The sequence below is a fragment of the Gorilla gorilla genome, chromosome 9 (assembly GCF_029281585.2).
Source record: "Gorilla gorilla gorilla isolate KB3781 chromosome 9, NHGRI_mGorGor1-v2.1_pri, whole genome shotgun sequence".
NCBI lineage: Eukaryota > Metazoa > Chordata > Mammalia > Primates > Hominidae > Gorilla > Gorilla gorilla.
The window spans coordinates 128,051,496-128,079,269 of record NC_073233.2 but is presented as its reverse complement, the minus strand read 5'-3'; the positions used below and the strand labels follow the sequence as shown (position 1 = coordinate 128,079,269).

The following is a 27,774-nucleotide window of genomic DNA, read 5'->3' as shown; positions in this document are numbered from 1 at the left end:
CATTGCTTGGATTCCCCTCATTGTTGTGCCTTGGTCATTTGAATCCACGCAGGTAGCAATAATCTAAGGTCTATATGTATCTTGTTGGGGCCATTGGGATAGGACAGACTCTCAGAAGCCATCTTCTGATGAGATATTCAGGTGACTCCATGACCACCCAGCTGAAGAAGGGACTTTGGCTTCTCAAAGGCTTAGGGTTCAAATCCCAGCTCGGCCACTTGACTTAGGCCAGTGAGTTATCTTCTTAAAGCCTGTTTTCTCATCTATTAAAAAGGGGTAATTGAACAGGTTTTAGGGAAGCCCGAATGAGCTCGTATATATGCAATACCTAGGAAAGTGCCTGGAGGTTGGCAAGTAGGGTTCAATACTCAGTAGCCAAATCAAACGGAACCCATCCTTCCCCCTTAAGGTGAAAAGCAGCGTTACAGTCCCAGCGTGGACAATCTTTCCTCTGAAACTCAGGCCTGCAAATTACAAGGCTATTTGGCTTGTGTGACCCAGTTAACAGCCCTGTGTCCGGTAGGCCTCTGCAGACACCTCACCTTCTGCCCCAGGGGCCTCTGGGCTCAGTGAAACCTGTCCACCTGTGAAGACGGAGACTCCCCGCTCCCCGGATGAGAAGCAAGTGCGTCAGAGGGAAGCAGCCCAACTGGTTGCTGAGTTGTGGAAAATAATTAAGCTGGGGGAGAAAAAACACTTCTTTTAAAAATCAGGTTAGGGATGAATGTGCAGGGCGTGGTTCCCGTGCAATTATCTGCTCTGCTGGCTGCGGGGCTGCCTGCTTCTCCCGGGCCACTGTGTCAGGCTTGTGCCTGTTGCTCCTCCCCTCCACTCCTCCCCCTCCTCCTCCTCCGCCTCCTCCCCCTCCTCCTCCTCACAGGTGTGTCTCTAGTCCCCGTGGTTGCCTGCCCCACTCCCTGCCGAGACGCCTGCCGGAAGGGTCACCTATCCTGAACCCCAGCAAGCCTGAAACAGCTCAGCCAAGCACCCTGCGATGGAAGCTGCAGATGCCTCCAGGAGCAACGGGTCGAGCCCAGAAGCCAGGGATGCCCGGAGCCCGTCGGGCCCCAATGGCAGCCTGGAGAATGGCACCAAGGCTGACGGCAAGGATGCCAAGACCACCAACGGGCACGGCGGGGAGGCAGCTGAGGGCAAGAGCCTGGGCAGCGCCCTGAAGCCAGGGGAAGGTAGGAGCGCCCTGTTTGCGGGCAATGAGTGGCGGCGACCCATCATCCAGTTTGTCGAGTCCGGGGACGACAAGAACTCCAACTACTTCAGCATGGACTCTACGGAAGGCAAGAGGTCGCCGTACGCAGGGCTCCAGCTGGGGGCTGCCAAGAAGCCACCCGTTACCTTTGCCGAAAAGGGCGAGCTGCGCAAGTCCATTTTCTCGGAGTCCCGGAAGCCCACGGTGTCCATCATGGAGCCCGGGGAGACCCGGCGGAACAGCTACCCCCGGGCCGACACGGGCCTTTTTTCACGGTCCAAGTCCGGCTCCGAGGAGGTGCTGTGCGACTCCTGCATCGGCAACAAGCAGAAGGCGGTCAAGTCCTGCCTGGTGTGCCAGGCCTCCTTCTGCGAGCTGCATCTCAAGCCCCACCTGGAGGGCGCCGCCTTCCGAGACCACCAGCTGCTCGAGCCCATCCGGGACTTTGAGGCCCGCAAGTGTCCCGTGCATGGCAAGACGATGGAGCTCTTCTGCCAGACCGACCAGACCTGCATCTGCTACCTTTGCATGTTCCAGGAGCACAAGAATCATAGCACTGTGACAGTGGAGGAGGCCAAGGCCGAGAAGGAGGTAAGTGCTGGGGCCCCTCCTGCCCCTCCAGGCCTCTCCTCTCTCACCCCACCCCTTCGAACTTCATCTTCTCCACTCGGGCTTCCTCGGGTTTGGGGCTTAAGTTTCTACTGTCCTTGGCTCTTTTAGAAAACATTTCTTTCCCCTCATGCCCCCTGTCCCCCCTAATCCCAGCTGGGGATCAGAGGTGGCTCCCCAATCCCCTAAGGTCTCAGGAGACAGGGACATTTTCTAGATGAGCGGATGGAGACTCAGAAAAGATTGGGGGCCTGACCAAAGTCATAGGATAAATTCGAGTCAGGTTAGAGAGTATGACCCAACCGCACAGACCTCACTTCTGGGCTCTGTGCCTAGCTGAGGTGTTTCTTTCTTCTTCTTCTTCTCCTTCTCCCTCTTCCTCTTCTTCCTCCTCTTCTTCTTCTTTTATTTTTTTTTGCTTTGAAGAAGAGATAATTCCTCCAACCTGATCGGACTGGCCCCTGGGGAATGGGTTGTGGGTGAGGAAAGATACTAGAAGGAGAGAATTTTGGGGCCCACTGAAAGGTCCTTCCTGCTGTCTTTGTAGTTTTTATTGTCGTACAGTGGCTTCTTGTTCTAGCTGATCCCCAGCTGGTCTCTTGACTTCCTCCACAGCCTCCTTTATCCTTCTCCCAGCTGGGCCCTGTGTTTTGCGTGTGTGGTTGTGTGTGGACACACATATTCCTGCAGGCGGACATCGCTGGGGAAGTTTGGAGTTTGTGTGTGGATGGCGTGTACATGTACAGCTAGTCCCTGACTTAGGATGGTTTGATTTAAAATGATGTGAAAGTGCTATGCTTTCAGTACAGTATTCCATAAAATCCAACACTTTATTACAAAATAGGCTTTGTAGTAGAAGATTTTGCCAAACTGTTGGCTAATGTAAGTGCTCTGAACAAGTTTAAGGTAAGCTAGATTAAGCTATGATGCTTGGTAGGCTAGGTGTATTAAAAGCATTTTTGACCTATCACATTTTCAACTTACAATGGGTTTATTGGTAAATAACCCCATCACAAGTTGAGGAGCATCTGTATATGTGTTTATTTTATGTGCACGTGGGTGTTTTTGTGCCTTTGTGGATGTTTGCGTGTATTCGTATATGTGATACGTAAGTGTGTTTGCATGAGTTCTATGTGACTGTGCCTGTACTTCTATGGGGAGGAGCAGAGGCAAGTGCAGGCTTGTGGATGTAGCATACCTGGGGAAGGTGATTTGGGCAAAGGGCCCAGCTGTGGCCACTGCCCTTTGCCCCACAGATGTGGGGCTCACTCTTCCCTAAGGTACACAGCTTCCTGCTGTGGGTGGCCTTCCTGGGGCAAACCTTCCTGGCCTTCAAAGCAGTGAACTCCACTTTCCTGAAGAGCTTCTGCATGCCTCAGATCTGGACAGCAGAGGATTCCTTCCTGCCCAGCCTTCCTGACCAGGAGGAGCTGGTTGATTACTCTTTCCCTTCATCTCTCACCCATCCCCCTGGACAGAAAGGGCTGAGGTAGAGAGGGGAACAGACTCACAGATTCCTTCCAGAAGCCTCGATTGGCCCAGGAAGAAGATGTTTCCAGCTTCCCCCATCTTCTGACTCCAGCGTGGCCTCAGGTTTCATACTGAGAGATATAGATGGGACGGGGCCATGAAACTCATTCTAGGGAGTTTACTTGGGAGGTTAGACAGAACAAGAGGCAATCATCCTCATCACAGCAGCTGAGAAATTGCAGAGCCTCAGACAAGGTTTTAGGAAATGTGACCGAGTTCCAGTCCCAGTTTTTGCCTCTAACTAACTGTAAGGCTGTGAATAAGTCCTTTCCATGCTCAGTCTCATTCTCCCAAGGGGTGAGGCTAGATTGTTGGTTTTCAAATTACCCCACAGAGCCCTGGAATTCTTAGACATGTCTTCGAGGCCTCAGGATGAGGAGGGGGCAAAGAAGTGTCAAGAAGGCGGAGCGTTCAGGTTCCCAACTCGACTACAAGCAAAGGACATTCTTATTGATTATCTTCTATGTGGGTTTGGCCTCAAATTTGGTCTGAACCAAGGATATCTCTGCTTAAGCCTGGGCACCCCTGGAAGAGGTGGTTCTGGTGGGCAGGAGGGTCTTGGGCAGCCCTATGTGGATGTGCCAGGAGCTCAGAGTTCAGAGTTCAGGTTCTGGCATGGGGGCCGCTGAGGGACTCACAGTTCTTCCTTGAGGGAGGGCTCATGATGTGGGTCAGGAGGCAGGGCTCATACACACAAACAGGACTGGGGAGCACCCGTCTAGTTACGCAGCGCGGCTAGAAGTTAACATCAAGCCGTAGTAGACAGAATGTCAGGCCAACAGAGTATTAGCCACCCCCTCAGTGTCCTCCCTCACCTTGCAAATAGGGACACAGGCACAGAGGAAGGAAGGGGCCTGTCCAAGGTCCTTGTTTGAGGAGGAAGCCCCCTAAGCCCTCTTCCAGTGTTTGAGAGTGCCTCAGGGAAAGGGCCCCAAGGGGATGGGATTGGGATATGCGTGTTTTAGGAGAAAATGCCTGGTCCTCTAAAGTGACTGTGATGGTGGGAGCTTCAGGTAGCCTCCGTGTGTGTGCACACACATGTGCACCTGCAGCATAGGGCTAGGCAGGGAGAAGTGGAGCCAGGAAGCCAGCAGACTGAGCTGGGCACACGGGCTGTCTCGGCCTGGCTCTGCTGGAATGTCACAGGTGGGGGACATTGGCACAGAGCAGGGTTAGTGGGTAGATGGGCCAAAGTGAATGAGCATGCCAGTCCTGGCATCCTTTTGAGGCATCTCCTGCAGACCCAAACATCAGCCCATGCATAGCTGTTTGCAAGTGGCCTTGTTCAGAACCTGTTCTGCAGGCCAGTGGTGAAGGCCCAGGTGACGTAGCCTCAGACCTGCCTCGGTTGGTTGTGTGAGGCTAAGATGACACCCAGGGCTGTGGGTGCCCGTCTTCTGGGCCTCAGCTCTACCTACAGACTCTGAGCAGAGTCTCTGTTAGAAAAAGATCACTTGGTGCGGCAACATGACAGCACCTTCCTCTGGTGGTCCCTGGGTCAGCATGTTTCCAATTCCACCCCAAATGTCACAATAGGCCTCATACATGTCCTCCTGTCTTCCCCTCTGCCACTGAACACTTCCCAGCCTAGGTTAGGTGGGTGAGATTGAAATGTACACATACATCCCTTTCTGTGTCTTATGGCCCTTCCTTCTGCCTATCTCAAGCTTCAGCAGGCCAGGATGTTAAGACCTCCTGGGTGGATGGCTGGCTGCTCTTGGGGGGCCCTGCCCTGTCATGGATCTGGCCTGCTCTGGGGTGGCAGCATGACGAGGCATGTGTGGAGGTCACTCAGTTAGGAGCATTGCTTTGGAGAGGCTTAGCCTCACGCCTCCTCCACTCTCTCAACCCCACCATTTGGTTCAGTTCAGTTCTCTCACCACATCTGTGGCTTTGTTTCTCATCTCATTCCCAATTCTAACACAAAATCTGAGCCACTGGCTGCTGGGCATGGGCAGCCGCTGGTCCTTGCGTTTCTGAGCAGCGCTGGTCTGCCCAGGAAAGCTCTTTGGGATTCGGGAAGGGGAGCCAGGCTAAAGGCCAGGGTGCCCTGGAGGGGCTGGGCCGACTTTCCCTGGAGACCTTGGTGACTTTGGGGGAGAATGCTTGCCCTGGGACAGGGTGGGTGAGAAAGGAGGTAGGGGGACCTCTCTGGGTGCTAAGGGGGAAATAAAAAAATAAAAGAGGCTTGGAGACAGGAAGCAGGGGAGCAAAGTGACAGGCAGGCAGGAGGCAACCCAGTGTCTATGGCACACACCTGAGTGCCAGTGCCGGGCCCAGCATGTCCTACTTGTAGATGAAGAAACAAGGTCAAAGTCGTCAAGAGACTTACACAAGTTACAGCACTCAAGAGTGGCAGAGCTGGGATTCCTCTCCGCTATTTTAAGCCTTTTTGTTCCTGTAGGATTGGAAGGGTCTTCTTGAGATCACCGAGTCCAGTGGCTCCCAAACAGCAATCCCCAGACCAGAATCAGCTGGTGAATTGTTGAAACACAGTTTCCCAGGCCTTAGCCCAGGAGGTATTCTAAAGGTCTCCCTAGAGAATTCTAATGTGTAGCTGGGTTGGGAATCAGAGATCTAGTCCAATTTCACCACAAGGAAACCAAGGCCCGGGAAGGGGAGGTTCCCACTGTGCCTGCGTCCCCATCTGCAAGGTGAAGGAGGAGACTGAGGGGGCTGCTAACACTCTGTGGGCCTGGCATTCTGTCTTCTTCCCCACTCTTGGCCTGGAGATGGCCAGGGTGATACCTTCCTTGCCCCATCTCAACCCTCCCCTGACCTGAGGCTGTGAGGAAGCAAAAGGAACAGTAAATCTCAGTCAAGCAGACTAACTGATCCTGGGCTGTTTTACGTCCGAGTGGAAATGGGGAAATCTATCCAGCATTTCAGATTCTTATCCAGATAATTACCATTTGTCTGAGAGTACAAATTTGGCAATTAACTGGCTCATTTGGCAAATGTCACAGCCGACGGCCCATGTAGTGAATTCAGGCCAGGGGAAGATCATGGCCAGTCCTCTCCTCCCTGGAGCCAGTGCAGGTACACCTATCCAGGTGGGTGCTCAGGTGTGTCTCCACCTGAAGACCACATCCAGGTTGAGGCACTGCTAACTGCTGCACCACCCATCTGCTCTCGGGAAAACCTCTGCTCACCCAAGGCTGAAGGATTTCAAGGTTAGGTGGCCCATGCAGGGCCCGTTCCTGGCATCAGAGAGCAAGAAGCAAACAGACAGTTGTGGGAGAAGGGAACAAAGGAGTCATTTAGGGACAGGCCTGGGCAGGGAGGAATGAAGTGGAGAGTAGGAAGTCAGGAGGGAGGTGTGGGCAGGGCGGGACTGTGGGGATCAGAGGCCCTGTCAGCCATCAGGGCCTTCAACCACTTTCTGAGGGAAGAGGGAGAGAGGGAGAGAGAAAGCTGGGGCCTCAGAGGACAATGGGGAGGGTGCTGGGAGGGAAGCGGGGGCAAAAGGAAAGAGGTGGAACTGCCAAAGTGCCATCTGCAAGGTGAAGGGAGCATGGGAGGGCTTAGGCCAGCAGGAGTGAAGGGGAAGGACGATGCCACAGAAGACACACAGGACAGCCTAGTGCCACCACCTCTAGGTGCGCCTCTTGAGGCACAGAATAGGATCTGAGTCCTGTTGTTGCAGCTTGGCCTTACCGCTTTACAACTGTGAGAACTCAGGCAAGCTGTGTAATCTTTATAGGTCTCGGTTTTCACACCTGTGAAGTCGGAGGGATAATGCCACCTACCTCCACAGGAGGCTTTTGCTGGTTAAAGGAGAAAAGTCCTGGCAAATAGTAGATGCTCAGTAATCAACACTGCCTTCCTTCCCTCTCCTAGTGTTGAAGGAGAGCCCAGCGTCTTTTAAACCTTCCCATGTTATATTACTTCCTATACAGGAAAAATTGCCAAGAGCTGAACAGACACAAGGTGCATCCCTAGGTGTCACCCCAAATGCTCCTCCCCTGACAGGGTAGGACTCATCCCAGAGGTGGGAAAGGACCATTCTAGCAGCACAGAGTTCCCAGTCCATGGGAACTCCAAGAGCCTGCTGTGTCCTGCCGGTCTGGTCTTGCAAGACTTGCTGTGGGAACAAGGCCCCTTCCCAGCCTGTGTCCAACTTCTTCAGTGCCCCAAAGAAATAGGAGGCCAAGTCTCTCCTCCACCCTGACCGACTCTTCTGCCCACAGCTGCAGACAGTCTCCCCTTCTGACCCTGCCCTCACAGGTTTCCACATCATCCGCCAACACCTCTGGCTCTACTCTCCACCCCTCGGTGCTCAACTAGCCCTGTTGCCTTCTTCCCTGGTTCTCTTACACAGGATGGACTCCTGGGGGACTGGCCTCTCCCTGCCCTTGGCCTAGACACTTCTTTGTTCTAATCCCCATTGAATTCTGCATCCCTGAACTCACTATCTCCTTCGTCTGTCTTGGCCAATGAATCCACGCTCACCTGAGGAGACCTTTCCTCCTCTGCAGCCCCAACCATGCAGCCCTCACCTGGTCTCCCTGTGCACTTCTGCTCACTCCAGGCACTCAACTCCTGGCCTTCACCTTCTCTGGTCAGACCTTCTGCCACTTGCAGGTGGTTAGTCCACCCTCATCCCCTTTTGTCCTCCTTGATTTCCACCAGTGTCCTCCAATCTTCAATTATCCATGAGCTACGCTTCCCTCTTGCATTCAGCCCAGTGTCTTGACCTCGCCAGCCTATGCACTCCCTACTGTTCACTCTGTGTCCGGACAGTGTACACACTCCATCTGGATCCCAATCTGACAGCGTACACTATCCTCACCACTGAACACCACCAACCCCTCACCTGACCACATCTGCTGTGCTCCTCACTTGCCAATGCGGGGCCCACCTGCCCACCATGCTGCACACACTGCTGCGAGCATGGTGTGAGTGAAAGCACCCAGCCTGGCCCCTCGTCCATGGAAGGTGCCCACACAATAGTGATGATGGGAACCATTGCTCAGACAGTGCTCACGCTGTGCCAAATGCTCTCTGGGGGCTTCACTCCCAATCCCAGGGCATCCCACAGCTTCCCTGGAAGGCAGGTCCTCTTCCTGCTCCCATGGACCAGACAGGGCTACTGAGGCACAGAGAAGCCAGGCAACTTTCAGAGGTACCTGCTGTCCTGTGCTCCTGGGGAGCTCCCTCTGAGCCCACCATTGCTCATTTCGTGGAAGGGCTGCCCATCTCCTATTTGAGACAGGACTTTTACCAGCGCTGGGCCCTGGCCTATGGTGGGAGGGATTGTGTTTTGTTCTCTGCTTTCCTTTCCATCAGACCTTGTTCTCGGGGTGGTAAGGTGGGGTGAGGAACCCAGGTGCCAACTCCTCCATCACTGAGCTGGGTCAGGAGGTTGGGGGTCTCCAGCTGTTCCCTGACCTCGGACTTCACTCAGGAGTTCTCCGGGGATGAGAAAGGTGCTTCGGACAGACCCCCAGTCCACTCTCTTGGACTCTTCCTCACAGCTCAGATCTACTTGCCAAGTCCAGCCTCCTCGGAGGCCTTTGGGGCTGTGGGATCTGCCAGCCTGTGTTTCCTGGGCTCTTGGGCTCTGCATCGTCAGAGAGTGTGAGGGTCGAGTTTCTGCCATTACAGTGGGCCTGCTTTCTCTGTTTTCCACTCTCTCACCACCTTATTTAGTGGCTGCTGGCTTCTCTCCAGACTTTTTTCCAGAGATGGGGCCAAATCTCCATCCTCATCTCCTTAGGTCCTCTTTTCCATCTCTGGTGATGGTATTTTCCATGCTATGGCATTTCCAGCCTTTTGCTGGTGGGGCAAATGCTACTGAGAACAACTCTGAATCTCCCTGCCTGGAGAGCCCAGGAATGTGGTGGTGGGGGCGGGGAGGCCAGGGATTCAAGGACTCTCTGGGAAGCTCTGTGGCTCTTGCCCCATGCCTTCCCCACCCTCTGGGCACCTTTTCCAGGAAAGCCAGGGAAGCTCTATCTGCCATCGGATCCACTTCCCTGGGTGCCTGCAGCAGGTCCCCTGTTAGCACTCCCTTGGCCGGTGGGGCATTCAGAAGGTGTGCCGCATGGTGATGCCTGTGCCCAGGTGTTCATGACTCCTGGCTGATGGGACTCCCATTCCTAGAGGTTTGTGGCTTCCTCACCTTGACTATTCTTTTGGGCTCCTCAAGGAGATGGCCAGAGAAAGGGGTGGGACTCTGCATTCAAAACCCAGTGGTAGTGGGGAGATCTGGAGCAATCCAAGGCTCTCTTGGATGCTTTGTTCTGTCAGGTGGAGATCATCCACCTATTGTCCATGCTAGAAGGGGCTTTGAGAGTCCTACAGGGCAGCCCAGCAGAACAGAGGCTTGGCTGGATGGGATTGGCCTTAGCTTCATGCCTCTCCTTTTGTCTCTATTGTGGCTGCTTTTCAGAGAAGGGCATTTCCCCAGATGAAAGGTGAGTATGGGAGTGAAAGCTAATGTCCCAGTGTGCTACTGATACAACCTCTTCCTAAACCACCCCAGACCCCAACAGTCTGTGTCCTCTTCCTGAGCAGGGGTCCCTACAACCTCTTCTTCCACTCTACACTGCCTTCCTCTCTAGCCTTCTCCTTCCCCAGAGCCCCTGGGTAAAAGTCTCCGTCTTGCCAAAACTGCAGAATGCCTTCCCTTTCCAATAAACAGGTTTTATAGCTGTGCCTGTCCAGACGGAGTCCACGCCGGCGGCAACCCTGGCTGCTGCTTGCAACACAGCCCTACGTCATGCCATAGAAACGCTGCACACTGTTACTGCCACGAGACACTCCCTGGGCTGGGCTGGGCTGAGCTGGGCTGGATCCCCTTCCTTTCTCTTCCCATTGTCTCCAGGTCCACTGAAAAGGGCAAGCACCCTGTAAATGAGTTTCCCTCCTGCTCATGCTGGGTGGAGGAGACAGGCAGAGGTTTAGCCCTTAAAAAGACATGGCTAGGATATCCAGCCCTAGTGGCCTGAGAATACAGCAAGATGGTATTTAACTTACTGCTAGATCCTTGGCGACTGGCATGGTGCCTGGCATATCCGAGGTCCTGATGAATGTTTGCTGAATGAAGAGCTGAATAGATGAGTGATGAGCCCTGGCTGCGAGTGTGCCCCCTGAGTGGACCCGCTCCCTGGTTCTCTGGTTCTCTTCCATCTCCTCCCCTTGACTTCTCCAGTCCTGGCTCTTTCTCTGCAGACGGAGCTGTCACTGCAAAAGGAGCAGCTGCAGCTCAAGATCATTGAGATTGAGGATGAAGCTGAGAAGTGGCAGAAGGAGAAGGACCGCATCAAGGTGAGCAGCCCCCAAGCTCACCTTGCTGCTCCCTTACCCGACCTGGCCTGCCTTGAAAGAGGCAGGCCTTGGCTCCCATTTGAGTCCCAGGCCCACGTAGACATCCCAATGTGTTTCTTCTGGCTTCTCCCACCTCCTCTGACATTCTCACCGACTCCCCTTCTCAGTCTGAGCCAGGCACTCAGGTGGGATCCTGTCTGTGACCTAATGCCCATTTCATATTATCCCAGCAAGTAAAGACCCCAGACTTTCCTCCAGTGTGTCTTCCAATGTCCTCCAATGTCTGTTCTGCCCACCAGACTCCCCAGCCACCAAATACACACCATTTCTTCTCTACTTATGCCATTTTGGCTAAATGTATGTCTGCCATGGTTTGGGTAATTGCAAACCACAATCTGAAATCACTGCCTGCTTGACCCTGACTACACACACAGCCAGCATACATGTTCATTTTCTGAATACACATTTCTACATATACATTCATTTTCTGAATAATGTTTGGTTCTGGTTAGGGTTTCAGGGAGCATATTGTGACCCATGGGAGAACTTTGGGGCCCACAGGGAATGATGGCTCATATCAACCCACCAAGAGGAAGGAGCCACAGGTAGATAAGAAGCGTGGACTGTGAACAAACCTGGCTATCTCTGTCAGTAGGTGGCATCCCTCAGTGATGCCTTTGAATGAGATTCTTGGCCAAATAGGCTTGCCAGGTTGGGGCAGTGGGAATGCCCTGATCCTGTGCTGGAAACCTAAAGACATACCCGACTAGGGTGATTTCTTTCCCTAACTAAAGCCCTGCCTAATCTCTTCCCTGACTCTGGACCTCCAGAGCTTCACCACCAATGAGAAGGCCATCCTGGAGCAGAACTTCCGGGACCTGGTGCGGGACCTGGAGAAGCAAAAGGAGGAAGTGAGGGCTGCGCTGGAGCAGCGGGAGCAGGATGCTGTGGACCAAGTGAAGGTGATCATGGATGCTCTGGATGAGAGAGCCAAGGTGCTGCATGAGGACAAGCAGACCCGGGAGCAGCTGCATAGCATCAGCGACTCTGTGTTGTTTCTGCAGGTAACAAGCCACTCCTCTGTCACTCAAGCCCTCAATTTCACAATCCACTTTTTGAGACCCCCCCTCCAACATCCATCCATCCACCTATCCACTTATCCACCTATTCGTCTATCCGTTCATCCACCATCCAGCCATCCAACCATCCATCCATTCATCCATCTATCCAAGCGCCATTCTCTCTGTTTAATTTTTTAAATCCAATCCATTTCTTTACCTACTCTCAAGATGGCAAACAAATATCACCTTTTACCAACTTCAATTGATATGTGCTAGCAGTGCTCTGGGCTCAGTAGGAAAGAGTTGTGAGATCAGTGAATCGGGTAGAGGGGGAGTGGTGTAGGAGTGCTGCATATTTGTTATCTTGGATCTAGTCCGTTTGTCTATTCATCCATTCATCCTTCCATCTGCTAGAGTGTTTTAGATACTACTGCATGCCCAGTACTCTATTAGGTGCTGTGGTGAATAGAGAAGTACAAGACATGGTTTCTGCCCCCAAGCAACTGCAGTCCAGGTGGGAAGATAAGACATGTACAATTAAAGAACAATATAGAAAAGTGTGTAATTAAATAATAAAGCATATGGCTCAGGAGATAAGTGCCTGTAGAAGCTCAGAGAAGGGCAGGCGGGCTGGAGGAAGCTAAGACAGCTTTGTGGAGGAGGTGGAGTTTGAACTGGGTCTTGGAGGCCGGTTAGGATTTGAGAGGGAGGACAGAGTCTTCGGTGAGGAGTAAGGGAAATGAGAAGTGCAAAGGCAGCACTGAGCATGGCATGTAAAGGTTGAAATACCACTGTGGGCCGGCCATGGTGGCTCACGCCTGTAATCCCAGGACTTTGGGAGGCCAAGGCGGGTGGATCACCTGAGATCAGGAGTTCAAGACCAGCCTGGCCAACATGATGAAACCCCATCTCTACTAAAAATACAAAAAAAAATTAGCTAGACATGGTGGCACACACCTGTAATCCCAGCTACTTGAGAGGTTGAGGCAGGAGAATTGCTTGAACCCAAAAGACGGAGGTTGCAGTGAGCTGAGATTCAGCCTGGGTAACAGAGTGAGACTCGCCTCAAAAAAAAAAAAAAAAAAAAGAAAGAAAGAAATACCACCATGGCTGACCCCAAATTCTATAGTAATTCCTTGCATTTCTTCAGTGTGTTCACTCCCAGTCTTTGCAGTTTGTGTCCCTCTCATAAACCCTATGAGGTAAACAGGTGCACCCACTTTAGAGGTGGGAGTCGTGGAGTCACACATCTGAATGCTAGTGCCATCAGGGATGTTAGCATCCAGTGGCTTTTAGTTGAACCTTTTCATGTTACAGAAGAAACAAACATCCGGTGAGGAAGAGTGGGGCTTGCAGCGCTGAGACCCCCAGCTGCGCTGTGAGAGCCCCTGGCAGAGAAGCGTCCTCATAGCCCATGAACACCCAGGCAGTTAATGGTTCTTTCCTTTCTTGGTAGGAATTTGGTGCATTGATGAGCAATTACTCTCTCCCCCCACCCCTGCCCACCTATCATGTCCTGCTGGAGGGGGAGGGCCTGGGACAGTCACTAGGCAACTTCAAGGACGACCTGCTCAATGTATGCATGCGCCACGTTGAGAAGATGTGCAAGGCGGACCTGAGCCGCAACTTCATTGAGAGGAACCACATGGAGAACGGTAGGTCCCCTCTCGTGGCTGGGCCCCAAGGCCATAGACCTTTCTCTCCCAAATCAATTCCTGCTGCCTGACATGGGCTGGCCTCCAGTGAGCTTCTTCTCATTGTTCCCACCCACCCACCCACCCTTCCTCAGGCTGTTTGGACTAGGATACAGGGATTCTAACCCCCCTCCTCCTTTGAACTTGCCGCCAAAGTTATGCAACTATAGCAAGAGACCTCCAGAGCAGGGACATCCTGGGCACTGGCTCCATAAATGCCTCCTCTCTGTGGGTTGTCCATCAAACTCAGAGACTGGTTTCGTTCAGATCTGCATCTAATTGCCGGGCCCAGCCCAGCAGCTGTGTGGATGCTGCCACTAGTATGGGCCAGATTCCAAACTGGTGGCTTTGCAGACTCTAGCAGACGTGACCTAGAACTGCAGCCATGCCTGGAGGGAGGACTTGCCTGTCATCATGGCCATGCTGAGCAGTGCTGAGCCCAGAGGCTGGACTTGGCCTGTTGAGCTGGGCTGGGGACGGTGGGACACAGTGTCTCTGTGACTCCAGCTCCCTTGAAGTCAGCTCTTCTTCTGAGTCATGCTGTCCCCTCAGAGGTCAACTGAATCATCTCACAGAAAACCTCTGAACCTGAGAAACAACATCGTCAAGTCCTTTTCCACCCAGTCCCTTTAGGGCCTGAAGCCTGGGCACTTTCCCCAAGGCCCCACCCGGTGTCCCAGGCGTTGCACGGGGCCTTGAGAGTTCAGCCTTGTTAATGACTGCTAGACGTGAATACCCCAAAGGAAAGGACCCCTGATTGCTCTCCAGACACAGCATATGATTCTTTGCGGGAGGAGAAGGGGGTGAGGGGGATAAAAGTGTGCAGAAGGGTTGGGGTTCAGAAGGCCATTTGTGCACCTTGGTGATGGCAATATCACGTGGTGTCCCTGTGAAATGTGGGGGACATTCAATCACACACAAGGACAGATAAGCCATTTCAGCAAGACAATCATTTGGCTTCAAACGGCACTCAGATCCCGAAATCCTCCTTCTAATGACAATAGTGATGATGCTAATGGTGATGGTGACAGCTGACAATGATTGAGTGCTCGCTCGATGCCGGGCATTTCGCTGAGCTCCTCACGCACATTACCTTATTTTCCCTGTGGGGTGTACTGCATTTTACAGGCAAGAAGGCTGAGGCTCAGAGAAGCATCCTTTCAAAGGGCGCACAGCTCGGTAGGGGGTACGGCGGGGTTGAACACTCTGCTGTTCAGTCTCCCATGCCCTCTCATCTGAGAAGCTGCGGCTGGCGGTGGCTGCAGAAGTGGGGTTGAGGAGTGTGATAATCATCGTCCCTGGGGTACAAACTCGGCAGGGGAGCCCCTCCGGTGAGGTCCGGCCAGGCCTGGGGGATGGCCTAGACTGGGGTGGGGTGAGCCTTGCAGAAACTGTTCAGGCTCCTGGCCACTCACTGTCCCATTTCTAGGTCATAGTGCTGGCCACAGCCTCTGTACAGGTGTGGCCCTGCGTCCTGTACGAGGTGTGTGGCAAGGTGGCAAGCAGGAGCAGGGATGGGCACTGCTGATTCAGTAGCCCACACCTGTGCCTGGGGCCGTGGGGGCGGCTCCTCTGCCTCTGTGTTGTTTTTTCGTGTGGCTGCTGTGTGGATGCTGGGAGTGTGTCTGCTCTAGGAGGTGGTGGCCGGTGAGTCAGACAGTGGAGTGACCATCCACTCCTCCCCGATGCTAGCCTGCCCACCAGACCAGGGACTCGTCCACACCCTCAAAGGCCCCTGCGCTAAGAGACACCAGGCCACTTCATCCTGGACTCTGTGGGGCACAGGGCTGGGCTAACACCTAGGAGGGCATTTGTTTATTCTTTGAGTATCTGCTGTGCACCAGGACACTGATAGGCGCAGGTGGTGAAGATGAAGAATGAGGGTCTCAGGCACATTCCTCCTCTTGCTCAGGAGAGAGAGAGGGAAGGACGGGGAAAGTAGAAGACCGGGAAGTCGAAAGAGAAAGGAATGGGGTGGAGGTGGCTGAGGGAAGTCAAGCGTCGAGCAGCAGATCTGTTTGAGTTAGGGGGTCTGCAGTTGAGTGGCCCCTGCCATAGCAGCTCACTCCACTGCCTGGATCCCTGGGCCATGGAGGCCAACATTAGGACCTCATCCCCTCACCTTAGGCTGCCAGCAGTGGCTGGGACTGAACCCGGAAGTAGCAAGCCAGAGCTCAATCCCCAACTCTGCCCTTATCGGCATGTGACATTGGGCAAGCTGCTTCTCTTACTTCCTGAGTCTCAATTTCCTTATCTGTCTCGGGGATATAACCACAATTGATGTATGGATCAAATAAGAAATGGGCATTAATAGCACCTTGTAAAGGTGAAGTGCTAGGAAGTGTTGTGCACACAATCGTATTTACAAGGGCTCAGTCCAAGAGGGTGCATGGCTCTTTGCAGACACCTTCTCCACCAAGAATTCAGGAACCGAGTGAATGCTGGGCAAGGCGTCATGTTCTCTGAGGTTGGGGAAACTTGGATCTCCCTGGGAGATAGGGGAAGGGCTATGGGGTGACTCATCTGAGCCCCAAAAGTCCCCAGTGGCTGGCTCCTCCTTCCCACCTGGTTCCTCTGCTGACCCGACCCTCTGCTTCCTAGGTGGTGACCATCGCTATGTGAACAACTACACCAACAGCTTCGGGGGTGAGTGGAGTGCACCGGACACCATGAAGAGATACTCCATGTACCTGACACCCAAAGGTAAGAGGGAGCCCCTCACCCCAGACCTAGTGTCTCTCCTGCTGCCCAGGGGCCCCCAAAGTCCATGCAGTGACTCTCAGCCAGCTTCCTTCTGAGTGGGGGTGATGGCATGTCCAGTTTGCCTGGGAAAGTCCTGGCATCTACGTGTTGTCCTGATGTGATGATGAACAGGTCTGTGTTAGCTCTCAGAAGTGTCCTGGTTCGAATGAGAAGTTACCTGGTGCCAGCTCCTCAGAGGCATTCCTCCTGGGCCACACAGGCAGCCCCTCTTTGCCCTCCTTGCCTTCTCACTTCCAGCCCACACCTCTGCTTCTCTTTCCTTCCGGAGGTCTCCTGGGCTCCCTTCTGCCAGGCCGGTGCTGTGTTTTGCTTTGGCTCAGGTTTTGTAGGGGCTGAGCCCTGTGAGATGGCTGCTGACCCCAGGACCATTCTGCTCCCCTAGGCAGGGAGAGTGGTCCCTCCTTTTCTGAGGTTCCTGGCCCTGCACCCTGGCCCCCTTGGCCCTCCCTCTGAGGCCCTGGACAGTCCCAGCCTGCAAGGTGCCGGCCTAGCACAGACCAGTGCCTGCCTGTCCTTGCCCTGTGGTGGCTTCTCACATTCTTGGGCGCCAGCAACAAACCACAGCAATACCCGTTACATAAGTGTGGGTATGCCAGCCCTCGGACCATGAGGGTGTGTGCCTGTGCATGTGGGAGAGGGAGGCTGGGGGAGGAGGGAGGCCTGGGTAAGGCACAGGGGCTGGGGAGGGGGAAGCCTCCGGGAGCGAATCAGTAATTCACACACGTCTTACACATACACACACACACACACACACACACACACACACACACACACACACACACACACACACACAATGGGAGAGGCTTGGGGGATTTGGAGAGATGAGCTCAACAGAAAAGCACCTATGCCGCCCCACCCAGTTTGAAAACAACCCCTGGGCTTCTTGGTTGTTGGGCTTTCCCTCCTCTGACATTCCTGGTGTGGGCCAGGCCCCAGCCGGCCAGCCTGCCTCCTCCCTGCCTGGGGTGCTGTGCCTTTGGGCAAGTTCTGGGAGAGGATAAGCTGTTCCAACCAGCCGGCGCAAGCACCCCTCTCCTCAGAACCCCTACCTGGCCTCGCCCTGGCCCTGTCCCTCCTGTCTCTCCCTTCCATCCATGGACCAGGCCCTGGGGTGCCATCGAGTGCCCTGACAGGCTCCTGCGGGTCTTTCCTGCTCTGTAGGAGACTGAGGGCCCAGTGTGAGCCTCCTGCAGGTTGTGGGAGGGGGTTGAGGGAACAGCAGCACCCACTATGATGCCACCCCGAGGGCCTAGGGCCTGGGGCATCTTGGGCAGGCCTCAGTACCTGTACCTGAAGAGAGGGGAGGTTGTGCTCACATGCTGGGAGACTTCCCAGCTCTGCTCCGTGAGTCAGTCTATGATGTCTGTGATGGAAGAAACAGGTTCCCCCGGCATCCCTGCCCAAGCACTGTGGGTAGCCTGTGCCGAGGACAGGAGGGACAGGAAATCTGCCCTCTGGGAGCTCCCAGGCTCAGGGTGGAGTTGGGGGGAGGACACGAAGCAATCACCAAGGAGATGAAAGAAACAAGGCCCCTAAAGGGACTGGGTCCTGAGTCTGGGAGCTTTGAGGTCAGTGGGATTGACAGTGGCTGTGACTCCTTCCCGGGAGGGGTGAATTTCCAGGAACCTGTGCTCAGTAGAGGGAGCATGACTGCGAAGGGCAGAGGGCATCAGGGACCACAGGCACAAAGGCTTTCAGGAAGGACTGGCAGGGCCAGAACTGGGGGTGTGGTGTCATCTGAGGGTCAGGTGGGGAAGGACAGAGGTAACAGAGGACTAGAATACACATGGGGAGCTCATTGTTTTCAGCTGGGTATCGGTGGTGGTATCAGTCCCCACTGCTTCCTCACAAGGCTGTTGTGAGAGCCCAGGTGTGCAGGAAGGAAAGCACTTGTGAAGTGAGGCTCTGAACTCCCGGGAAGCAGCAGCCTGGGTGGGCCCCTGGGAGGTGTTTCTGGCTCATCAGGCCACTTCCAGGAGGCCCCACCCTCACGTGGCTGAGAGCCTACTGCTTCTGCCCTCGCAGTTGCCATGGCCTCTCCAAGTTTACGCTGATGCTCTCTGCATGGTTACTAACAGAGTCCTTCTACTCTCAAAAGCATGCCAATTTGGGTGATACATTAGTTGATTGACTTATGTCAGACCCAAAGGACCTCTCTCAGTGGTGGAATCCAGGTCCTTTGAAGGGCACTTGGGCAACTTTTTGGGGGCAAGGAGTCCTGATGAGACCATTTTCTGCAATGACAGCCCCCTTCATCTGCTTCACAGGTGGGGTCCGGACATCATACCAGCCCTCGTCTCCTGGCCGCTTCACCAAGGAGACCACCCAGAAGAATTTCAACAATCTCTATGGCACCAAAGGTAGGTGGTGGCTCAGCTCAAGGGTGCACAGAGTTCATGTGGGGCTGTGCGGGCAGGAGGGGCGTAGAGGTGGGTCCAGGGGCACAGGGCTGGGACCCCAGTGTGAGATGAATGTGGGAAGCTAGGATGGGTGGAGGGTCCAGGCATGGGTAGGGAGGGGTCCTACCTACCGAGCTTAAAGTGTGTGTGTGTGTGTGTGTGTGTGTGTGTGTGTTTACATGTGTGGGGGACACCGTTAGTTAGGCTGGAGGAAAAACAGCCAGGAATCTCGGCATCCCTGGAGATCCCTGAGTCTGTGTGCTCTTCTGATCCCTGAGGAAGGATCTGGGGAAAACTGGGTCTGAGCAGCCACCTTAGGCTTAAGTGTGGGGAACGCTGCCCCCCCGCCCCACCGCAAGTATGAGGGCACGAGGACCCAAAGAGAATCTCTACTGATTTGAGTACTTCTGCAGTGAAAAGTCGTACAGTGGTTAGTTGTCAACTTGGCTGTGACTGGAAAGGAAGGCACGGCAGGAAATGGGGCTGGCCCTGGAGCTCCAGGTGGTGAGGCGAGCGAGCAGCACCTTAAGACCCAGATGGGATGAAATGGGTGTGGGGATGTGGCTTCCCCAGGGGAGCTGCTAAGTTCAGGGTCTCCCTCTGCCCAGTGCTCTGAGGGGACCATTTGCTCAAGGGCAGGACCATGCATTCAATGAGACCTGGTTCTGGGAGGCCCTGGTTCTGTCCTGGGGGCTCCTGGTCACATGCCAGCCATGCACGGGGTGGGAGGGGACTGGGTCAGCCCCCACCCTAGACATAGCACTGGAGGACTCTTCAGTGAGGGCAAGACTCATGGAGACTGGAGGGTCAGGGGCACCAGAGCAATGCCTGGGCCTCTACATCCAGAATTGGATTCACAGCCGTGATCAGCAGCACCCCTCCTCCACATATGCAGTAGACCTTGGGCACCTTGAGGACAGAGCTGTGTCTGTCCTGTTCGCTGCTACAGGCCCAGAGCTCAAAAGTAGGAGGGGGTCAGGAAGCAGTTGTTGAGAGAGAGGCTAAAGGCATGAATGAACAGGAGGGCAAGGTGTCTGGTCTTGCGGAGCCCTGGCTGGACGTGCTTACTGAGGCCTTGCTACAGAAGCTGCCTGGGATCCCTGTGGGAGGGCTTTGCACAGGGGCAGGTGGCCAACCCCAGCCATCTGTGACCCCTGAGCCCAAAAGTCAGCCCCAGCCCTCCCCACAGGCTGCTAAGGAGTGAGCTTGACTAAGGAGGTCACTGATGCTTCAAGCCTGGCAGGTGGGGGTGTGGTGCTGGAGAAGTGTGTGTCACCCATGGGGACTCTGAGCCCCCCACTCCAGTGCCCTCTGAGTGCCCTGGCAGCTTCTCCCACCCCCTTCCCACTGCCTTCTTCTCCTCTGGACTACAGGACATGTCTGCACATAGGCATGTGTTAGCCTATTCAACTTGGCAACTATCAACTGTCTTGTCCCCAAATTTTAGGATGTGTTTGTATTCATTCGTTCGTTGGTTCATGCATTCTATCCATCAACCATACAATGAGCACCTTCCAGGAACCAGGCTCTGTGCCAGGCACCAGGTGTGATGCAGGGGCCAAACAGGCACATTCCCAGTTCGCGTGAGCTCACTGTGGGAGACAGACAATTGAATATGTAATTGCGACCCAGAGGGTAGGGGGTGCAGGACGATATGGGGATGGAGCTGAGGCACATGCAGACATTGGGAGGTGCCATGTAAGCTGACACTTGAAGACCCCACCCATGAATCGCCGAGGGTGGCAAGCAGAAGTGTCCTAGGCAGAGGACAGGGTCTGGGCACATAGCCTGGGGCAGGAGAGAAGATGGAGTGTCTCAGACACTGAGGCTTAGCCTGGTTTGAATGTCCAGTGGTGGAGGGAGGGCAGAGGTGAAGTCAAGAAGTGGGAGATGGTGGGTGGGTGGTGGGGGTTGGGGGAGCAACTCATGACAGAGCTGTGGGCTGCTCTTGGGACTTTGTCCCTTATTCTGAGGACAGTGGCCTTTAGGTAGGGCAGGGACCAGACTAAGCTTTATATTTTAGAAAGATAGCTTTGGTGGCAGAAGGATGGGGGTGAGGTGTCACTGGGATCACACAGTGGCATCCTGGCTTAAGTTGTGGCCAGCGGCTGGAGAGTCATAGACCTGGCTGTGTCCTGGTCCTGCCTCCTCTCCCACTCCCAGCTGTGGGGGCCTGACAGCCCTTCTTTGTCCTGCCAGGTAACTACACCTCCCGGGTCTGGGAGTACTCCTCCAGCATTCAGAGCTCTGACAATGACCTGCCTGTTGTCCAAGGCAGCTCCTCCTTCTCCCTGAAAGGTGAGCTTGCCCACCCTGGCCCCTGCTTTCCTCCGCAGCTGCCTCACACCTCCCAAGCCCTGCTTGGGTCTCTTCGCTGAGCTGCTAGTTCCTCCCTCACCTCGTGGAGGAGAGAGGCCTGGCCTGAGAGCCCGGGAGCTACCGCCATGGTCTTTGCTGAAAATGAGGGCGGGGTGGGGGCTGGGCCACATCATCGTTTCCTAGGGCTTGTTTCACCGCTCTCTAGTCTCTAACTATACGCTGCAACAGCAGCTCTCAGTGGTCAGGATGGGGGGACACGCCATACCCCCTGCACCCGACCTCTCTGATCCTCAGGATGCTGCTTCTCCTACTGCAGAGTTTATTTAACTCCCAGCGTTGGCTGGCTTTAGGGTCCTGTGGCCATGGAGCACCTGCCAGCATCCTGCAGAGCCAATCCTGCAGGCGCCCCTTTGGGAAAGGCAGGACCAGACGACCCTAAGTCCCCCCAAGGCTGATCCTCTTTTCCTGCACTCTGTCCCCCTCCTGCCTGTGGTGCTCCCCAGCACTCTGACAAGGCAGAGTGATTGATGCCTCCTGTCCCCTGGGGTTGGGGGCATCCTGAGGGGGCAGGCTTGAACCAGACTCTGGCTATGGGCCCCAGACCCTCATGTATCTCCTGAAAGATCCCAGGGACAGCTCTAATGGCTGTGGTGGGAGTAACCCTGTCTCTCTTCTGGCACCCCAAACATCTGGCCTGGAAGTCAAGATCAGCACATTGGGTGGGCTCAGGAGAGGGAAAGGGGCTATGCAGGGCAGAGAGACCCCTGAGCAGTGGTCTCTGAGGCCTCATCACTCAGCTGTGCCTTCTGGCCCAGGGTCCTATACTATACCCAGGACAGGGATTCTTGGAGCTGCCGGCAAGATGGAGGAGACAGGACTATGGGTGGAGGGTCCCAGCCTGCAGGAGCCCCGGGCATGTCTTAGCCCTGATCCGGGCCTGGGGAGCTCCAGGACTTGCCTTGGCCTGTTTGGCTTCTAGCAGGCACCTTTCTGCTCTCTGCTCAAGCCTGGCCCACAGAGCACCTGGCAGGGGAGGTGGCCGCTCTCAGGTGTGATTCAGAGCAGCCCCCAGAATGAGGTGTGGGTCCTTTTGGCCCCTCTGGGACCAGCACTGTGCCACTAATGCCTCTCTCTCTCCCAGCAGGCACTGGGAAAACCCCTTATCAGTTCACCACCTTGGGACAGGCCACTGCAGAGTTTTCCAAACCACTGGGTCGCAGTGGGCCATCTAAAAATAATCTCGGTACCTGCCCATTTTCCATCCCTCCCCTTTTCTCTCCCACAGCGGGGCAGGTGGGACATGGGGGGCTCTCTGCCACTTCTAGGGTGTGCCGGTCCCTTCCCCCTAGAGCTCCCTGGAGAGGGATGCATGCCCCACCTGCCACCCCAGCACACTCTCTATCTGGACTTCTGCCTGCTGCACAAGGCGGGTGTCTTGGGCCACCCTGACCCCACCCGTTTCCATTCTCCCCTCCCTCATGGCTGGCATGGGATTTTCTTTCTGGGAACTGAGAGATGAGGCCTGAATTACCCCACTTAATCTCCACTCAGGATCCCTGGAACCCCCCTTTCCAAGGCTGCCCCCACCCTCAGATGCAGGAAGAGACCCAGGTTCTTTGCTCTGTCTCCTCCCCCTCCTCCTTGCTCAGTGCCAACCTGGGAAGGGCCAACCCAACTGGCAGCCTGGCAGTGCTCATCATGAGCCTGACCTGCTCATCCTCGCTTAGAGCAGGGCAGGAGAGGGGCTTTCCCGAGATAGACCACATGCAGCCTCTCACTGGACAGAGATCTGGCCCAGGACAGACCCTGCTTATTTCTTGAGGGCCTCAGCATCCAGGTCATGGCCTGTGTCTTCCCAGGCGTCCCTGCAGGCTGATGGCTGACACTGAGAGTGCCTTCACTGTGCTGTGAACCAGAGCTCCTTTCAGGTCTGTCTGGGCTGAGGCGCAGGGAGTCAAGGTGGCCCCGTCTTAGACTAGCATCTTTGCAACCAAGCTCAGAGAGCGCACCTGCTCCAGGCCTCTTGGGCTTGCCATCCTAACCCTGGGTGGCGGCCACAATGACAAATTCCTGCACCTCTCTAGGCCCTAGTCTCTGGCTAGTGAAACAGGGGAGGGGCCACAGAGCCAGGGAGAAAAAAACATGAATTTGGGTTTTGGATTTCCGGCACTCTGTCCCCCGCCTGCCTGCGGTGCTCCCCAGCACCTGGTTTGGAATCCTGACTGCTGCTTATGAGCTGTGCAACTCAGGCAAACTGCTGAGCTCATAGATACGGGGCCAGGCTCAGTGAGGAGACATCTACAAAGTCCCTTCCACAGTGCTTGGCACAAGTGGGGCTCCGTGAATGGGAAGCATCGTCCAAACAGCACAGGGGAGTCCAAGTGAGCGCCTCCTGCCGGGAAACTCTGGCAGGCCATGCTTATGCGTGGCGCTCCTGGGCTCTGGGAAGGGGAGGGCCCGTGGTGTAAACCTCCGGGGTGGGTGAGTGGAAATCCCTGCAGAGCAGTGTGATGCTGCGCTGGATGTGGGGGCAACACTCCCCTGCTGGCTGGTCCAGCCCACCTGGCCGGCTCCTCCTCCTACTGTCTGCTTTGCTGCCTCCTCCCTTTGGCCAGCCTCCCCAGGATTTTCGGTTGCGGCACCCTGGCTGCTGCACGCGTGTTCAGACGGCTGCATTTGGTAATGGGCTGGATGATGCTTGGTGGTCACTTTGGAGAAGGCAGCTGTGCTGCTCTGGCCCCGGGGACCCCTGACCACCAGCGCTGCTCCCTTTGACCTGAATCTCTTGTCTTCCCAGGCTATCCCTCCCTCATGCGGAGCCAAAGCCCCAAGGCCCAGCCCCAGACTTGGAAATCTGGCAAGCAGACTATGCTGGTAAGGGAAGTGCTGCCGGGAGGGCCTGGGCACATCCAGAGACCTGGGCACTGAAGGGGGCTCCCTGGAGGCAATCGGTTCCAGGGCCTGTGGGAGGACTTCTCTGGGCCATGGGGTGGAGGAGAAGGAGGCAGCAGTGGCCTGAATACCTGTACACAGCAGAGGGTAGTAGAGACCCAGGGCTAATGGACAGGGGACTAGCTAAGCGTACACTGTCTGGACCTCAGTTTTCTGATCTATAAAATGGGCAGCCTTTGTTTTTTTATGTGGCAAATGCTTGTTGGATGCCTATGCTAGTGGAATGGCAGCTTGGGTTCTGCCAGCTCTGGGATTGTAAAACAGCCCAGCGGGAGGACAGGCCTCCTCCTAGAGATGGGTCCCACCTCCCTGGGGGCAGTTCTCCATTTCTGACAGCATAGAGGCCATTGGGGTTATAATGTGGGGGCGGGAGAGGCTGGAAAGTCGGGAATAGATATATTTAGGGTCAATATCTAATGACCCGAGGCCAGGCATATCAGAAGAGCAGCATGACAGGGAAGCATGGCTTTGGGGTCCGGGCCACCTGCTGACTGTGGGGTCCTGGATGAGTTAGATACCCTCTCTGAGACTCTTTCTTGCTTTTTATTATGTGGGGACTGAGATGATCCCCAGTGCCCGTTAGATCTGACATATCTGACCCTGACTGAGACCTCAGTGATCGGAGACTGTAGTTCACATGCAGAGCCCCCATGTGCCTGAATGCCTTGCTCCTGAAGGTCCATTCTAGGCCCTGCTGCAGGAGTCGGCCACTGCCGTGGCATGTGGGTGGCATCAGGAGCTCTGCTGGAACCAGGGCCGGAGCCCTTGTTTCTTGCTGTCCTTGCAATTGGAGGTCAGAGCAGGAGAGGTGATTGGCCCTGGACCACAAAGAATGGCTGGGGTTGGTTTAATTGGAGAGAATCTTTAATTGCTGGGGATGGGAGCTAAGTGATCGTGTGTGTAATTTGGAGCTGGACCCAGGGGCATTGCAACAGCAGGACTGCAGAAAGCAGATATGGGGAGAAAAAAGAAGGTTTCTGTTCTAGACTCAGTCCTTCCCCTCCCTACTACATACTTTTCCATCCTCTCAGAGCCTGGGGCCCTGAAGAGAAGGCTCATCAGCACTTTGAGGCCCCTGGCAGAGCAAGGTTTTGGTGTCCAGCAAGCACCCAGCACTGGGAAAGTGGAGACAGGCACTGGGGTGCAGAGAAGCTGAGCTGGGAATCAATTTCCCTGGGGGCTGGCCCCAGCTGTCTCATTGACTTGCTGTGTGACTTTGCATGAGGAAAAATGATTCCTTTGTGCCTCAGTTTTCCCATCCATAATTAGGATGATTTCGCAGCTCTTCCACCTGCCGTATGTGCTGTGACCTCAAGCCAGGGAGGGGATGGGAGGGTGAAGGTAGCATTTTGCCCTGATGCCCACCTACCACTCCAGGCTTTTAACCAGACAATGCCATTCATTGACCTGCAACCCATATTATTGACCCAGTCTTCCTCAAAGAAGGGCTTCAGCCATTTCCAGATCTGTTCACTTTGCCCTATGAATTGCTTGGGGTCCAGGCTGGCCCCTGGGGGTCAGGAGACCTGGTACAGGCTCTGCTTTGCCAGTGAGTAGCTGTTCTTACCCCTCCCTGGGTCTCAGTTTCTTCCTTTGTTTAATAGGTGGTTTAAGCAAGGTCTGAGCATCCCTCAAGTCCTGCTGTGGACCAGACAAAGGCAAGGAGCTGACCAGGAGGTGTCAGTTCCCTGAGAGACAGGGCCAAAGGCAGTGCACCCTTGAGGTGTGTGTGTGAGGGGCAAATGATGTCTCCTGTATTGGGATCCGCAGGGCATGGGAGTGGGCTCAGCCTCTGACCCAGCTCAGGGACAAATCCTCTTCCTGAGACCCCTGGGGGCTGACGGTGCTTGCGTGGGTGAGCAGCAGCTAAGCCGTGCTCTTCCACTCCATCCTGGAGGGCTGCCTCCTCAGGGCCCTGATGAAGTTATCTGGGCAGGGTGGGGCATGCTGATTTCATGAAATTACTGGGAGATACAATACATGGAGAAGGCTGGGAGAGCTGTCACTGGCCTCTCTCTCCAGAGATGCTCCCTGTACCAATGGCTGGGGGAAGAGGAACAGGACGAGAGAGGCAAAGGGCTGTGGGGAGCCTGGGACCGTGTCGGACTGGGGCAGTTCTTTACCCTCTCTGCACTCCCTCTGTAAGGGAAATTTATGCAGAGAGAGCCGAAGAAAATCCTGGAAGCCCTCGCCATAAGAGAAGCGATGCCAAGAACTGGCAGCTGGGGGGGTGGGTTTTGGAGGCAGCCTGCTGGGGCTTGGATTCTGGCTCCTTGCTTACCGGCTGAGTGACCTTGGGCAAGTTGCCTAGCCTCTCTGTGCCTTGGTTTGCTCGACTATAAAATGAATATAATAGTAATCTATTTAATTGGGTGGTTGTAAAAATGGAATGAGTACATCCACATACAGCCCTCGGCACAGTGCTGTGAAGTTCTGTGGAGTAGAAAGTGCTATATAAATAGTAGCTGTGGTGGCGCTGGAGGAACCTCCTGAGCTGTGGAGAGAAATTTCGACCAGTGTAATGCGGGGGCTGAGGTTCGAGCTCACCCACTAACTATGGGAATGGACTCTAATTAGGATTCCAACCTGGAGATCCTGACATTAGGGACCAGCCCCTGATCACAGGGTAGGTAAATCTTGCAGATCAGGCCAAAAGGCCCCTAGAATTGTCGGGGCTTGGATCACTGCTGCCTCCTGAGGCAGGTTAGGGTAGCGTGGGTCTAGCTAGCAGGCTCATCTGTCGTCTGGCCTCGCTGACCACTCTTGTTTCCCCCACAGTCTCACTACCGGCCATTCTATGTCAACAAAGGCAACGGGATTGGGTCCAACGAAGCCCCATGAGCTCCTGGCGGAAGGAACGAAGCGCCACACCCCTGCTCTTCCTTCTGACCCTGCTGCTCTTGCCTTCTAAGCTACTGTGCTTGTCTGGGTGGGAGGGAGCCTGGTCCTGCACCTGCCCTTTGCAGCCCTCTGCCAGCCTCTTGGGGGCAGTTCTGGCCTCTCCGACTTCCCCACTGGCCACACTCCATTCAGACTCCTTTCCTGCCTTGTGACCTCAGATGGTCACCATCATTCCTGTGCTCAGAGGCCAGCCCATCACAGGGGTGAGATCGGTGGGGCCTGCCCTAACCCGCCACCCTCCTCCTCTCGGGCTGGATCTGGGGGCTAGCAGTGAGTACCCGCATGGTATCAGCCTGCCTCTCCCGCCCACGCCCTGCTGTCTCCAGGCCTATAGATGTTTCTCTCCAAGGCCCCATCCCCCAATGTTGTCAGCAGGTGCCTGGACAGCACAGCCACCCATCTCCCATTCACATGGCCCACCTCCTGCTTCCCAGAGGACTGGCCCTACGTGCTCTCTCTGGTCCTACCTATCAATGCCCAGCATGGCAGAACCTGCAGCCCTTGGCCACTGCAGATGGAAACCTCTCAGTGTCTTGACATCACCCTACCCAGGCGGTGGGTCTCCACCACAGCCACTTTGAGTCTGTGGTCCCTGGAGGGTGGCTTCTCCTGACTGGCAGGATGACCTTAGCCAAGATATTCCTCTGTTCCCTCTGCTGAGAAAGAATTCCCTTAACACGATATAATCCACCCATGCAAATAGCTACTGGCCCAGCTACCATTTACCATTTGCCTACAGAATTTCATTCAGTCTATACTTTGGCATTCTCTCTGGCGATGGAGAGTGTGTCTGGGCTGACCGCAAAAGGTGCCTTACACACTGCCCCCACCCTCAGCCACTGCCCCATCAGAGGCTGCCTCCTCCTTCTGATTACCCCCCATGTTGCATATCAGGGTGCGCAAGGATTGGAGAGGAGACAAAACCAGGAGCAGCACAGTGGGGACATCTCCCATCTCAACAGCCCCAGGCCTACGGGGGCTCTGGAAGGATGGGCCAGCTTGCAGGGGTTGGGGAGGGAGACATCCAGCTTGGGCTTTCCCCTTTGGAATAAACCACTGGTCTGTCA

General features: G+C 55.0%; 1 protein-coding gene across 4 annotated transcripts; it reads left to right on the top strand.

The window, feature by feature from the left end:
- Positions 1 to 858: 858 nt before the first annotated feature.
- Positions 859 to 27,774, top strand: TRIM29 (tripartite motif containing 29). Of its 4 annotated transcripts, none has more exons than XM_055355343.2 (10): positions 895 to 1,798; positions 10,523 to 10,618; positions 11,449 to 11,682; positions 13,136 to 13,334; positions 15,975 to 16,076; positions 18,404 to 18,496; positions 20,735 to 20,833; positions 21,999 to 22,097; positions 23,652 to 23,728; positions 26,585 to 27,774. In XM_055355343.2, exons 1-10 carry the CDS (start codon positions 995 to 997, stop codon positions 26,645 to 26,647), a joined length of 1,866 nt encoding a protein of 621 aa, XP_055211318.2. In that variant the 5' UTR covers positions 895 to 994; the 3' UTR covers positions 26,648 to 27,774. The 4 variants fall into 4 exon arrangements, with proteins under 4 accessions (XP_063549678.1, XP_055211318.2, XP_063549677.1 ...); XM_063693607.1 differs by having other exon boundaries at positions 21,996 to 22,097; XM_063693608.1 differs by lacking the exon at positions 21,999 to 22,097 and having other exon boundaries at positions 859 to 1,798.

Bases quoted from the DNA above. Each gene is read 5' to 3' on its own strand.
- TRIM29 (XM_063693607.1), top strand. From the start codon at position 995: ATGGAAGCTGCAGATGCCTCCAGGAGCAACGGGTCGAGCCCAGAAGCC. The intron at 11,683-13,135 runs GTAACAAGCCAC...CTTTCTTGGTAG, and splicing joins ACTCTGTGTTGTTTCTGCAG to GAATTTGGTGCATTGATGAG. The intron at 13,335-15,974 runs GTAGGTCCCCTC...TCTGCTTCCTAG, and splicing joins GAGGAACCACATGGAGAACG to GTGGTGACCATCGCTATGTG.